Below are 15,323 nucleotides of genomic sequence, written 5' to 3'. Positions count from 1 at the left end.
ATAACTGTATGAGTCAAATAATACTTGAATGAGCCATCATATTAGTGTATATCCCTAAAAGCCTTAAATAACTATATGCTTGATGTGTTGAATATTCTATTAATACGTTCTAAGATGGAACAGAGGGGAAGTATATTTTTTAATAAGAGGAGTAAAATACCAGTGAACCTTTTCAAAAAAAAAGAAGTGGAGTGAAATAAAATATTGTTCTCTTGTACTGCAGGTAATATAGCAAATTATTTAAAGCTTCTGGAAGTTGATTCCATGTACCTTCCGGTACCTGTGAATTTCATTTTTATTGGATTTGAAGGGAAGGGTAATCAAGGTATGTATTATTCCTTTACTTTACCTTTTATAAAAAGGTATCCAATTGTCCCTTCACAATTGAAGATGACTGTTTTCTTTGTTATATTTCTGCATTGTAAATATTGACTGTATTATTCTTTACTACTGCGATGTGGTTTCTGCTCAGAATTTAATCTACAGCCACTGGAACTAGAACGCTGGTTTTCAAAGATTGATCACATCCTTGAACATACAAGGATTCCTCAAGTGGGAGAAGTTTTGACACCATTTTACAAAACTAGCATTGACAGAGAACAGCGTCACCATCTGCCTCTAATAAGCCACATAAACTACAAGTACTTTTTGTTTTCCTTCCCCGAAACAACCATACAATCCGCGTGAGTAAAATAGTTAATGCACTACAGACTGATCTGATAAGGTATTCAAATCTTTGTGCAGTTTCTCTGTTCATGCCATTCAAATGGGTGAAAAGGTCACATCCATCTTTGAGCGTGCCATTGATATCTTTGGCCGCAAGGATGATATGTCTGATAACAGGTACTTGAAATCCTTTCTAATATTAGAGAATTTATGTTTGTCTGTGTAACTTTCTGTGACTATTGTTATTTCTTAGATGCGTTTCTTCAGTTCCTCTATATAAATGTGTGTTTGCAGGGATGATGGAACTGTTCTGTGGCAAGTTGATGTGGATATGATGGATGTTCTCTACACCAGTCTCGTGGAGTATTTACAACTGGAAGATGCCTATAACATCTTCATTTTAAATCCCAAGCGCAATGGAAAAAGAGTCAAATATGGATACAGGTTTTTCTTGTGAAAATTGAACTTTTTATATTACTAAACCTGTATAGTCTTCCCAATAGCAAACACGGATGCGAAGTAGTTAATAAGGCTTCAGTTATTAAATTATACAAAGATGATTAGAAGTCCATATTTTACTATTGGAAGCAGCCTCTATACTTTCTCCAGACTCCACTTGTGAGATAACACTGGGTATAATGTTGTATTCAACAATCAGAAGAATGTGGAAGTTAGTAAAGGAGGACAAGTCTATGAAGGGATGACAATGGGGCGGGTTGAGCTTAACCCACAAAATTTCTAACCCGCATAAACCCGCTCCGCCCCGCTCTGGTAACTATAAATTTCAGTAAAAAAATCCTTTTTCACCATTTGAAGCTACGCTCAACCAACTGTAAATTTTTCTTTGAAGACATTAACATTACTCATTACCAGCTTGATGATCATCAATGGTTATGATCTCTTAGTACTATCCTGGTATCTACAACCAACTGGTACCACAACGAGGTTATAACAATCTCTCTCTCTCTATATATTTAGTTTGATACATGTAGCTTGAAGTATTATATAATTTTAAGCAAAGCTACGTATATTTTTTTGGTATATTCCAAAGAACAATATTAATTTTTACTCTTTTTTTAAACCAGCAAATCCCCCGCCCTATATTAGTTTAGAAAAAAATATCCAACCCGCCCCGCACCCACCGCCTTGCCCCGCTTAGCTTAAAACCCACACGCCCCACATCCGTCCGACCCGTTGCCATCCCTAATTCTATTAATTTTTTGAAGTTGTAGCAACAAGGGTAAAATGATCAAGCTTTGATTACTACAGTAACACCAAACTCACATGCATGGACGTGCAATATATATATTTTCTGGATGATTTCTGCATGTAAATTAAGTTTGACAATTGAATTAATATCGGATAATGGTCAGCATTGTGCTCTTGTGTAATAGTATCTTTCTTGACCTAGAGCTTATGTTTTTGAGGTGTGGAACGATCTGCTCTTGCATGACTAGTATTGCCATGCTGAAGGCTGAAGCCTTGTGTTACATGATGCTCTATTTGTTAGGGTTGACAACTCCTATTTTGCTGTGTAAGACCTATTTACTTCTGTAATTTTAAATATTGAGTCATCAAAACTGTTGTCAATGCTAACACCCAGTGTTACACCTCTTAGATGTAAGTAAATCTATACTAAGTTGCCATACTCACTTGTTCAGAAAACATTTACTTGATTTAATTGATTGCATTGGAGTAAAAATATGCACAAATTTCATTTTGTTCCAAGTATTTTTTAGTGTTAAAGGTTGCACTTTTACATGGTTTCATGTGAAATATTCTATTTTTGGAAGATAGGCAGTATTTTGATGTAGTTCAAACTAAAAATTATCAACTCAATCGAAAAAAGCAAGTTGAAGTGGATTTTTTTTGTAGAACTTAAACAAATAGTTATCCCCAGTAAGTACTCCCTTTCAATATTTTTGTCTTGTATGACTTGACATGGAGTTTAAGAAAGTAAAGAAGATTTTTGAATCTTGTGATCTTAAATTAAAGATATGTACAATGTACCAAATGTCCTTTAATCTTGCGGTCTAAGACATGCCATGTGGAAAGTTGAAATTAAATTTAAGATGTAGAATGTACCAAAATTTCCTTTAAGCTCGTGGTCTAAGACCTGCCATGTGAAAAAGTTGAAATTAAAGAGTTGCCGAAAAAGGGAAGTGACATTCTTTTGAAACAAAAAAAAAAAGGGAAAGTATAACAAACAAATTGAAATGGAGGGAGTAACAGATATGATCTCATAAAAGTTGAAACTAAAAATAAAAGAAAATTACTTATATTTAGTAGCTCACATATACATACAGATACATTCTCCCTTTGCTCCAAAAATTATGACTTGCTTCTACCAAAGAAACTAAGATTTGGATGTTTAAACAGATTGTATTGAATTAGAAAGTGCTTGTAAGAGAACCTTTCAAAGAAAAAGATAAATGTGCTTAAGCCCTAAAGCGAGGCTCAAAATGTATTGAGTGCTTCGCCTCGCTTTATTTGCGTTTCAGTATCGTCATCAAGGTTCTAAGACAAACTTTTCCTTGCCAATGAGCCTCTTATGAAGAATTGACACTAAACAATTGATATTTCACTTTATGATTAAAAAAGTTCAATTTCATTGGTCATATATTTGTCATTCCTGTTTATAATTAATAGTCTTGGTCCTCTTGGATTAAACATATATATTTATATTTTTTCCTCCCTTTGTGCTTTTTTTCATTAAAACCCATGCTTTTTTGCGCTTTACGCTTAAAGCCTCGACGGACCTTAGAGCTTTTTTGTGCTTTTCGCCTTTGATAACACTGGTTTTAAGAAATGTGAATAACAGGAGTAGTTAACGAGTAATATGCAGCAAGACAAACTATTGTATTCTAACTTTGTGTTTTTGGTGTAATCGAATACACTCCATTGACACTGTCTCTATGATTGATGTTTTAGACTCATTATAGGGATAGGACAGTGCCTTTCGAGTTTATTATGTAAATATGGTTTTCAGTACAACCCATGTACTGATTTACAGAAATAGAAACAATTACCAATCTCAAAAAATAAAAAATAAAAAAATTGACTAGATGAGACTTTTTTTTTTGTTTGATGAAGTAATATGTTCCATTAAAAAGCATCAAGGAGATGCAAAGTTACAAGGGGCATAGTTACAGGTAACATAATGACAAAAAGGAATATTCAGCTCAGTTCAGCCCCATACAAAGTGTTAATCTAAACCTGGGGTGCTAACAAAGTCTAGAAAATGTCCAGCACTAAGAACTGGGGTCAACTTTGACCAATAAAAAAGGTCAAGCAAAACATTTAGCTTAAAGTGAGTGATTTGGAGTTGAGATGCCATCAAAACATCTCTTGTTCTTTTCTGTCAACAAACACCAAAAGATAGTGGCAGGAATCATCTAGCAGATTTCAGATCCTTGTTACAGTGGTAAAATATGTTAACCAGCTGAATTCCTTTCCTGTTACAGTTGCCTAGTTTCAGACAGGCTTCATATAATGCAATCCAGTAGATGAGACTTATGAAGGTGCAGTGGAGTTTTTTAAAGACTTTGGAGGAGTTTCAGGGGCCATCAGAAGCAGAGGACAAATTGTATTGGAATCCAAGCAAAGATGGGACTTTCACTGTCAAGTCTGCCCATTTAGCAATCAGCAACCATGCTTATCAGATTATTGATTGGCCATGGAAGGTTCCTTGGTAGTCTAGAAAGACAGTGTCGAGTCAAGGAAGGCTGAGAAGGAGAGGATTCCAGTTATGTTCCAGATATTTGTTCTGTAATTCCAATGCAGAAACTAATAGCCATTTGTTTCTTTATTGTTCTTCTAGTTATCAATTGTGGCAGCTCTTTCTTAATTTGGTGGGAATCAAATGGTGTATGCCTGCAGACACTGTGGATCTTCTTTAGAACTGGAACAATTTGGGAGGTATAGTTAGACAGAAGAAATGGTGGAGATTGGTCCTGCTTGCATATGGTGGACAGTTTGGATAGAGAGAAATTCCAGCCTTTTTGAAGATAGGGGCAGTCATATACAGGAGATTATGTTGAAATGTGTACTTCTGTTCAACACTTCCACTTTTGGTGTAAAGAGTGCTTTTTTAAAAGAAGGTGGTCTATAGATTTGATAGGGCAACTGCAATTGTTTTTAGGCTTTTGTTTGGTAGCTCTGCCCTGGTGCTTTTAATTCCAATATTTCCAATTTAAAAAGTTTTAGACTTTTGAGTTAAACAATCTTCTTTGAAGAAACCCCTTGCCAATGGTTTGGGCTTGGGACTTTCATGTTGGAGGTCTCAAGTTCGAAACCCTTGCCAGCGAAATCAAGAGGTATGCCTTATGGGTAGAGATCATCGCACTGGGCTTGCCTAGTGCGAATTATCTCTCGAGTGTAGTTTGCGATTTATTGCATAGGAGTAGGGTATTTTACCCTGTGCACCCAAAGGGTAGGAACTGTGAGTGTCCCGTGTCATATAAAAAATATCTTTTAAAGATACAAATAACTTCCAAGTTTAAACATTATGCTAGATTACTAGTAAGGGTAGAGTACTAACAGAGGATTTGGTAATAATGAAGAACTCTCCTTGGATCACTAGTAAGGGTAGAGCACTAACAGAGGATGAGGTAACAATGAAGAACTGTAGATTACTAGAGTTCGAGGAATTGCTCAAATATGAAGAAATTGCATGGTGACAAAAATCAAGATCACTATGGTTAAAAGAGGGGGATAAGAACACTATGTTCCTCCACAAAATGGCCAATGCACACAAGAGGTACACCAATATTGATGAAATAGTGATCCAAGGAGAACTAACCCAAGATCCTGCAAAAATTGAAGGAGAGATAGTAGACTTCTACAAGAAGCTATATATTGAAACTACTAACTGTTGACCTGCCTATACTGATGCAAATTGCCTCGGGTTATCAGAGGAGGAAAAGGAGAATCTGCAGAGGAACTTTGAGGAGAGTGAAGTCCTAAAATGTCTGAAAATGTGTGCAATTAGGGATTCCCATGGGTTTTTTCTTAAAATGTTGGGAGGTGGTAAAGGAGGACGTCATGAAAGCTTTCCAAAACTTCTATGAACAAGAAGTGTTTGAAAGAAGTTTGAATGCAACATTTATTGCTCTCATCCCAAAGAAGAAGGGTGCGAAGGATTTGAGAGATTTCAGACCCATCAGCTTAATAGGCAGCATCTATAAGCTTTTTGCTAAAGTTCTGACAGAGAGAATTAAAAGGGTAATGGCTAAACTTGTGGATTCCCGACAAATGGCTTTTATCCAAGGAAGACGAATCATGGATGCGGTGTTGATAGCTAATGAGGCAGTGGATTCCAGACAAAAGCAAAAGAAACCAGGAATACTTTGTAAGCAAGACATGGAGAAAGCCTATGACCATGTTAATTGGGAATATCTTTTGACCACAATAGGGAGATTGGGATTCGGAGGAAGTGGATCCAATGGATCAGACATTGTATCACTACTGTGAGATTCTCAGTACTTGTGAATGGATCCCCTGTTGGTTTCTTTAGTGCAGAGAGGGGACTAAGGCAGGGAGACCCTTTGTCTCCTTTCCTTTTCCTACTTGCTATGGAAGGGCTGAACAATATGATCAAATCAGCTAACGTGAGGGGATGGCTTAGAGGTTTTGAAGTCAGCAGACCGAAAGTTGATAATGTGGAAATTACCCATCTACAATACGCGGATGACACATTGATATCATGTGATGCTGATGAAGGCCAACTATAGATGTTGAGGGTGATCCTAGTGTTGTTTGAAGGGTTCTCTGGTCTACACATTAATTGGAGGAAAAGCCACCTCTATCCAATTAATGAAGTACACAACATGGAAGCATTAAATGCGGTTCTAGGAGGGGAAATTGGAGCGCTGCCTACATCATATCTTAGGATGCCTTTGGGGGCCAAATCTCAGTCATATGAACTCTGGAACAATGTGGTTGAGAAATGTGAAATGAAGTTAGCAAGATGGAAATCACAATATCTCTCCAGGGGTGGCAGGCTGACCTTGATTAATTCTGTTCTTGATTCACTACCAACCTATATGATATCAGTGTTTCCAATTCCCAAAAGTGTAATCACTAGCTTGGATAAAATCAGAAGAAAATTTCTTTGGCAAGGAAACAGTGAGAGGAAAGGCTACAACTTGGTTAAATGGGATGCTGTGATAGTGGGAAAGAAGCACGGAGGTCTCGAAATAAAGAATTTGCTGAATCAAAGCAAAGCCCTTATGATGAAATGGTTATGGAAGTTCAACAATGGAGAGCAGACCAACAGGAAGGAAGTCATTAAAGCTAAATATGAAGAGGAAGATAACTGGATGACCAAAGAAGTGACTACAACATATGGGGTGAGGAATGGAGAGAAAACAGAATTTTGGAAAGATGTTTGGCATGAGGCAAGTAGGCTAGAGGCCTTTTATCCTGATATATGCTCTCTGGTTTCTCACCAACAGAAGACTATAGTAGATCACTGGACTCCTCAGGGGTGGAACTTCATCTTTAGAAGACAATTAAATGATTGGGAGATTCAAAGGGTAGCAGATTTTTTCAACACCATTGGGCAATTTAATGGACTGGAAGGAGATCGGGACATTTTGTTGTGGAAAGGCAATCGAAAGGGCAACTTTAAGGTAGGTTATGCATACAACTGGTTGAACCACACCAATCAGCCTCAAAGTAACTGGCCATGGAGAGGAATCTGGAAGTCAAAAATTCCACTCAAAGTGGCATGTTTTGTTTGGTTGTTAGCCAAGGAGTATGTATTGACTCAAGACAACTTAAAGAAAAGGGGGATACCATTATGTTCTAGATATTTCTTTTGTGGGGAAACTGCTGAGACAGTTAACCATCTCTTTCTACAATGCAAGATGACAAGTCAACTATGAAGGTTAATCCTGAGCCTTAAGGGTATGTCATGGACCATGCCTGCCAAGATCACAGAAGCAATTCAGAGTTGGGAGGAAGCAGGAATGCAGTCCAAGAGTAGAGACAGATGGAGAATTGTCCCAGCTAGCTTATGGTGGGCAATATGGAAGGAAAGGAACTCTAGAGCTTTCGATAGTGTTGAGAATAGTATGCAAAAATTCAAACTAAATTGTCTTATGCTGCTATGTTTTTGGTGTAATCAATTATACTCAAGTGATACTATCTCCTTAATTGATGTACTAGACTCAATTTAGTTAAAGATAGTAGAATTTGAAGTACATGTCGTAAATACTGATCAGTGTACTGACTTTTGAGGAATAGACAAAGTTACCATTTTCAAAAACAAAACAAAACATTATGCTTGAACTTATGGAGAGAGAAATGTTTCCATCAAGAAAGAGGTCACTTCTTTTGGATGAGAAAAAGAAAGGTAAGTCGAGCTATGTTCTGGAACTGACAGTGTCATTCTGAAGGTTTAATCAGATTTGAAACTTAAGTACTAGAGCAAGTAAAATGTGGGGGTGGGCTTTCGGTATTCGGTTTGGGTTTCCCAATTTCGGTTATTCAGTAATTGGTAGTTAAAAGCAGATACTAAATTCTTAAATTTTGGTTCGGTAATTTGGTAAACGGTAAATTAAACTTTGGTTTGGTACAATATTAGACAATATCATATTGAAGTTATAGACGATTGTACTACAAAATTAATACTATTTCTCCAACCATTTTTTTTAATGTGGAGGCACAATATTATAGGATATTCTTAAACTTTTTCTTTGAACTTGTGAGTAATGAATATGTTGATATATGTCCGTCCTAAAGTAATAATTTGGTATTCGTGAAATGCCGAATACCAATGGTACTAATGTCTCATACCAAGCCCAAACCTGAATACCATAGTACTAATACTTTACTCCCGAATACCTTACCAAATACCGAATTACTGAATACCAAATTACCAAATAATTCGGTTTGGTAATTTGGTTTTTGGTATTCTGTGCCCAGCTCTAGTAAAATGTATAAAATCTGTCCTTATGCAAAATTTCAATGTAATACATTGCAGGCCCATGTCAGTTTTCTATTGTGTGTGTATATAAGGGTTTTGGAGCCATTTTGTTTTAATCAATTTTACATTACTTAGAAACTCATTTCTCTACTATCTAGTCTACTTGCTTATTAAGAATTGTGTAAAAAGCTTTGTAAACCTGGAGATGGACTAAGATCCGTGAAGCTTAATACATGTAGTTCTTAGTCCTTGCGGTACTTCTCTGGTAACTGGAATTTAACTTGGTCAAAATATCCTATTAGCAGCAAATATGTTTTACTATGTGCTTCTGCATCAGCTGGCTTTCAATTTTTTGCTTAGGTCCTTTATGTGGGTATTACATGCAAATGAGTACAATGAAGAGTAAAAGAGAGAGAAAAGGATGTCCTCAAGCTAATTTAGGATATAAGAAAACACAGCACTCCAATGTGTAGAATGTATTCTTGCAGAGATATTCTGTGCATTTGCTGCATCCGGATCATCTCTGATCACATAATATATTTCCTTATTCACATGTCTCTTTATTTCTATTTTCTGATTCATCTGTATATTTCTATTTTCTGATTCATGTGTATCTTCTATTTCTTAAATCATGTAGGCAAGGGTTATCCGAAAGCGAAATTAACTTTCTTAGGGAGGTAAAATTGTGATTTCAATACCCCTTTATATTAGTTGGATATGGATCATCAGCTTCATGTTTTCTGATCTTATACTTCATTCAGTGATTCTTGATTTGTCAAGATCTATTTTTGGGTAATGTTTTCACTGGTTGGATGCTTCTTACAGAATAAGGAGGTACAATCAAAAATTCTTCACTCAGGAAGAGCATCAGAAAGTATCCTTGGTAGGTAAATGGGTGTTCAGATTTTCTTAACTGTAGCATGATTGGTTTTTGTATGTCCTCTGAGAAGCATTAACTAAGACTGAGGCTTATTTTTACAAAAACTGTGACAGCTCTCGAGAAGATGACAAGACCATTGTATGCCAAGCATCCGATGGCAAAGTTTTCATGGACTGTCACAGAAGATACAGATACAGTAAGTTATCTCTCCTCTTGGTTCCTTATATCATTCGGGATCTTAAATTTCATGCATTTCACCGGAGATGGAATTTATAGAGACCCAATGTGGATTTACTTGTTGTGTATGTGCCTATATTACTTGTTGCGCACAAATATTATGCTCTTCTGTATCTAGTCAAGGAGAAAGTTCAATTCTTGTTAGAAATAGATGAGCAAGGAATCTCTTGCCGATGCAATTTATTGTGTAATTTATTATAGGGGCTTGGATTGAATATTTTATTCTAGAGTACATGCCAATGCTCTAGAGTAATAAATGAAGCAGATACAGCTTTTACTGGATGTAAAGATGTTATGCAGGTAGACTGAATGATACCAATGATCAGGGAATTTTTTTAATGCAAGTTTTCTTAGTTGTTAAAATTCAATATGCTAACCCCCCCGTCCCGTAACTGATGAATTAGTGAAGCTGAGTGCCTTTTTTTATTTTTTTGAAACTGGTTATTTTTGTATTCCTCAGCATTAAGGGCTGTGCAGGCTACCTCCAAGAACTGTTACAAGAAAGGAAAAAACGAAAAGACATGTTTATGAAGAACCTATGAAGTCCACTAATTGTATCTCCTCTCTCTGTCCTGTTCTTACACCCAAAGCGTAGAGTAGTAATTACTTTCCATTTGATCTTCTGTATTGTACTCTTCTTTTTCTTTTTTGATAAGGTTTAAGTGAGTGTCGAAACTTGAAAGATCATCACTGTGACAAATGCTCATTCTTGGTTTTATAAGCTCAGTACAGTAGGCTTGTCAAAAAATCAGTCAACATACTTGTTTCTCTTAGTTTTCCATATCATCTATTATTTAATTTTGTACTGTTCTTTTAATTTTATTGATCTTTGAATGTTCTTTTTTCTGGTGATCAAAAGCATTTCTTAGTCAGTTAAATGCGCCACATAATTGCCGTAAAGATGCATAGTAAAACTAAGGTTCTCGTACTCCCATTGTTCTGATGTGTGTTTGTTCTGAACTGTTTACTTTCTTTAACAAAACCAGGCAGAATGGTATACTAGATGCGTTGATGTATTAAACAATGTTGAGAAGGTATCTCAAGGAAAGGACATGGCTGAAGTTGTGCAGAACAAGGTTATGCAGGTATTACACCACTTTATTTTCTCCCCCTCCCCCCTGGATATCTCCCGCTAATTGATCATTATAGAAGAGAAGTACGGCTAATACTGCACTAACTATTTGAACATTTTACATCTTGGATTATCTGAATCCTCTATTTGACTCTAGTTATTATGATACTTTATTCCTTTCAAGTTTCTGAATGGGAGAAATGGAGAATTGAAGCTTCGTTTTGAGAGAGAGTTAAAGGCTGGGAAATTTAGCGGTTTTCATGCTGAATGTCTCACTGATACTTGGATTGGAAATCACAGGTTAGAGTCTTACTTACTTCCCTTCACTCACTCAGTGTCTTTCATATTTGTGATTTTTGTTTCATTTCGTAATAGGTGGGCATTTATTGATTTGACTGCGGGCCCTTTTTCATGGGGACCTGCTGTGGGTGGAGAAGGTGTGCGCACAGAACTAAGTTTACCAAATGTGGAGAAAACCATCGGTGCGGTTGCAGGTACTAAAGCGGTAGTCACATGTTTTTGCTCATCGCTGAGACTTTGTAGATAGATCTTTACACTTTAGATTGTATTTATGAAGTTGACCAGGGATGTCTTAGAAAAATTTGTTTTTTCTCCCTGTTGTGTACATGGTACATAATGGTCTTTGTTGACCATTGATGTATGTGTTTTTGTTATTCTCTCTTTGATGCCTTCTCTTAGTTTATCAAGGCAATAAGACGGCCCAAATAGAGCAGCATGGATATGTAAAATTCATATCTGTGGCCCTAAGAAGTTTGGGATTGAAGTGTGGTAGTAGTAGTTGTTATTGTACTTGATTTTACAATGAGTAGACAGAGTCCTAACTCCTAATAATCAGAAAAGTCAATAAGGATTGACGACATCCATAGAAGTCGAGGACAAAAACCTAGTTTTCTCAGCGATGGTATGGTGTGAAGAACCAGCAACCTACCGGAAAAAAATACCGGAGAAGATGACTGTTGAAACCAGTAGCCAAGGAGAGAGGTCAAATCCTTGTATGTCTAGAGATACAGAGGTAATTCACCAAAAAGGAGGAGAGGATGCAGAGAGATATATTTCAGATATCAATGTATACAAAAAAGGAGTGTCCTTTGCTGACAGAAGGCATGTGTCCACAGTTGGGACCTTTTTCAAGAGAGATTGAAGTGGGTTGGGGGTCCCAGTAGTAATAGTGGTGGACAGCTGGAAAATGGAGTTATGGAAGAAAGAGAAAAGACCCTTTCAGTTCATTTAAGTGGTAGGCTAGATGGTGGAAAGCCCATTCCCTTTAAATCAAATGAACCGAAGGATAAAATAGATCCAAAAAAATTGGGCCCAGAACAAGAACAAAAGCTCTTCACAGAGCCTTTTGTCGAGCTCATTAGTATTTCAAATTAGAAACATGTCGTTGTTCTAACTTCGTAGAATTCGAAGGTGAGGGAGAACTGGATGCAACAGGAGTAACGAGAATGGAAAAAAGGGAGAAAGAGCAGCACAATCAACTACAACCACATGCTAAAATTCAGGAGGAAGAGTGATCAATAAGGGAGGACAATCCAACTCAAATTAATGGAGAAGGAGAGATGGATTTTTCAAATTCACTCTTGGTTATGTATACAGAGCCAGAACCTTTGCAGGTTGACAATAGCACACATGAGGAAGATTTAGCTGCACATGCCACAGAATGGATCCAAGCGAACATGATAAAATTAGGTCAACAATTTGGTGTCGATTTTAAAGGACGCAAAAAGGAAGCGTATACCATGTTAGCTATGCTAGACCAAAGGAGGGAAAAGGATCCTGGAAAAGAGGAGAAGATGAAGACAATAAAATCTAACAATGATGTACCAAAAGAGGTGAGAAATTTGTTCTTTAGTATGAATTTCAAAGACGGGGAACCAAAATCTAGTGGGAGGATTTTAGCTCTAACCAATCAATGAGAGTGAAAATAATCTCATGGAATGTGAGGGGGCTGAATGGGAGGGATAAATAGGACACTGTGAGGAAACTAATACATCAGTGCGAGGCAGATATTTATGTTTTAGTTGAGACAAAGCTGGAGGATAATATTGATGGACTAATACCGAAGATATGGGAAAATAGATGGATGGGAGAAGTTCATAAGGAGGCAATGGGGAGCAGAGGGGGGATTGCAATTTCGTGGGATAAAAGGGTATGGAAGGGGGAACTGGTGGAGATTGGCAGGCAAAGCTTAATTGGGAAATTCATAGGGGTACGTGAAGAGTTTAGTTGGCACATAATTGCAACATATGCTGATTGTAGTAGAGAGATCAGAAAGGTTTGGGAGGAATTGAAAGCCATCAGAGGAAGGATTGTGGAACCATGGATAGTTTGCGGAGATTTTAATGTTACTAGATACCCATCAGAGAGAACAAACTGCCGCAGACTTAGTGGTGCTATGACAAAATTTTCCTCTTGTATTGAGTTGGAGTTGATTGATCCTCCTTTATTCGGAGGATCTTATACTTGGAGAAGAGGGGACAATCAAATGAGTGCTGCAAGAATTGATAGATTTCTTCATTGTGCTCAATGGGGGGAAAGCTTCATTCACATCAAACAAAATGTCCTACAAAAAATAACATCTGATCATAATCCTTATGCTAACATGTGGTGGTTGAGAATGGAAAAAATCTTATTTTAAATTTGAATCTTGGTGGTTGGAGGTAGAGGGATTCAAAGACAAGGTAAAGGAATGGTGGGATTCTTTTAACATTGAGGGGAGAGTAGGATATATATATTAGCTGAGAAAATGAAACTGTTAAAGGTAAAGATGAAAGAATGGAGCAAAGAAAACAAAGGTAACTGGAAGCATAGAAAAGAAGACATTTTAAGGCAGCTAGCAAATTGAGAGAAAATACAGGAACACAGAACGCTTACTGATGATGAAATTTTACAGAAGGCAAATCTGGGAATGGAGTTTGAAGAGATAGCCAAGAAAGAGGAGATAGCATGGAAACAAAGATCCAGGGTACAATGGTTTAAACATGGAGACAAGAATACAAAGTTTTTCCACAGAATCGCGACCTCTCATAAGAGGTTCAATACTGTGGAACAACTTATGTAGAAGGTAACATTGTGAAAGATCTAGCTATGATCAAGGAGGCTGTCCAAAATTTCTACATAAATTTATACAAGGAAGCTGAACACTGGAGGCCTGATCTGAACATTCAAGACGTTAATATGATAAATGGAGAGGAACAAGTATTGTTGCAAAGACCTTTCGATGAAGAAGAAATACTAGAAAGTATTAGGATGTGTGCTAAGGAGAAGGCTCCTGAACCGGATGGCTTCCCAATGATTTTCTTCGAGACTTTTTGGGAGGTTTTGAAGGAGGACATAATTAACACTCTTTCATAGTTCCACTTCAATCAGAATTTTGAGAAAAGTTTCAATGCAACATTCATTGCTCTAATTCCTAAAAAGGTTGGAGCTTCCGAACTAAAAGATTATAGGCCAATCAGTCTAATAGGAGGGGTCTACAAAATCATAGCTAAATTACTGGCAGAAAGACTCAAAAGGGTGGTGAGCAAATTCGTCAATAAAAATCAAATGGCTTCCATAAAAAGGAGACAAATCATGGATGCTGCATTGATAGCTAGTGAGTGCATAGATTCAAGGATGAAAGGTGGAGTTGCGGGTTTATTATGCAAGTTAGACATCCAGAAAGCATATGATCATGTAAATTGGGCATTTTTGCTGAATGTTTTGAGACAAATGGGCTTTGGTAGTAAGTGGCTAAAATGGATAGAAGTGTGCATTATAACAGTCAGGTTCTCAATACTAGTAAATGGTGAACCTGTTGGCTTTTTTGCATCAGAACGGGGGTTGCAACAAGGTGATCCACTGTCTCCTTTTCTATTTATTCTAGCAATGGAAGGTTTTGAAAGTATGATGAGAATAGCTACAAAGGACAGGTGGATCAAGGGTTTCCAAATAGGAGATAGAACAAGGAATGGGAAGGAGATCAGCCATTTGCTATATGCAGATGATACTATCATCCTTTGTGAGCCAAAAGCCAAACAACTGAACTACATCAGATTGATTCTGATCTTATTTGAAGCAGTATCAGGGCTAAGGGTCAATTGGGGGAAAAGCAGGTTGATTGCAGTCAAGGAGGTGCCTCAGACTCAAGGATTTGCAAGCATTCTAGGGTCTAAAGTAGAGAAGTTGCCGACAACATACTTGGGAATGCCACTATGGAGCAAACATAAAGTTTTGGTATATGGGATGGAATTCTGGAAAAAGCAAAAAAAAAAAAAATTATCAAGATGGAAGGCTCAATATCTATCCACGGGGGGTAGAGTGATCTTGATCAACTCTGTTTTAGATTCACTGCCTACTTAGGTTATGTCGTTATTTCCAATTCCTCCAATAATTATCAAAGAGCTGGATAGACTGAGAAGAAACTTCCTCTAGAAAAAAGGTAAAGAGGGAGAAAGCAAGGGTTACTATTTAGTGAAATGGAAAAGTGTGATGCTAAGCAAAGAAAAAGGGGGACTGGGTATTAGAAATTTGAGAAT

The 15,323-nt window shown here is 37.1% G+C and overlaps 1 protein-coding gene across 2 annotated transcripts in view; it reads left to right on the top strand.

Moving 5' to 3' along the window:
• The window catches only part of LOC101252412 (uncharacterized), a 36,709-nt gene that overhangs the window by 6,768 nt on the left and 14,618 nt on the right, over positions 1-15,323 (top strand). For both annotated transcript variants that reach the window (XM_010325656.4, XM_026032018.2), the window contains 10 exons: positions 224-325; positions 473-641; positions 745-843; positions 961-1,110; positions 9,234-9,273; positions 9,422-9,479; positions 9,590-9,672; positions 10,700-10,798; positions 10,970-11,085; positions 11,161-11,279. In XM_010325656.4, the coding sequence (XP_010323958.1) occupies positions 224-325; positions 473-641; positions 745-843; positions 961-1,110; positions 9,234-9,273; positions 9,422-9,479; positions 9,590-9,672; positions 10,700-10,798; positions 10,970-11,085; positions 11,161-11,279 (1,035 nt within the window). The remainder of the gene's footprint in view (positions 1-223; positions 326-472; positions 642-744; positions 844-960; positions 1,111-9,233; positions 9,274-9,421; positions 9,480-9,589; positions 9,673-10,699; positions 10,799-10,969; positions 11,086-11,160; positions 11,280-15,323) is intronic.

The sequence above is a fragment of the Solanum lycopersicum genome, chromosome 7 (assembly GCF_036512215.1).
Source record: "Solanum lycopersicum chromosome 7, SLM_r2.1".
Taxonomy (NCBI): Eukaryota; Viridiplantae; Streptophyta; class Magnoliopsida; order Solanales; family Solanaceae; genus Solanum; species Solanum lycopersicum.
This window is presented reverse-complemented; position numbering and strand designations above follow the sequence as displayed.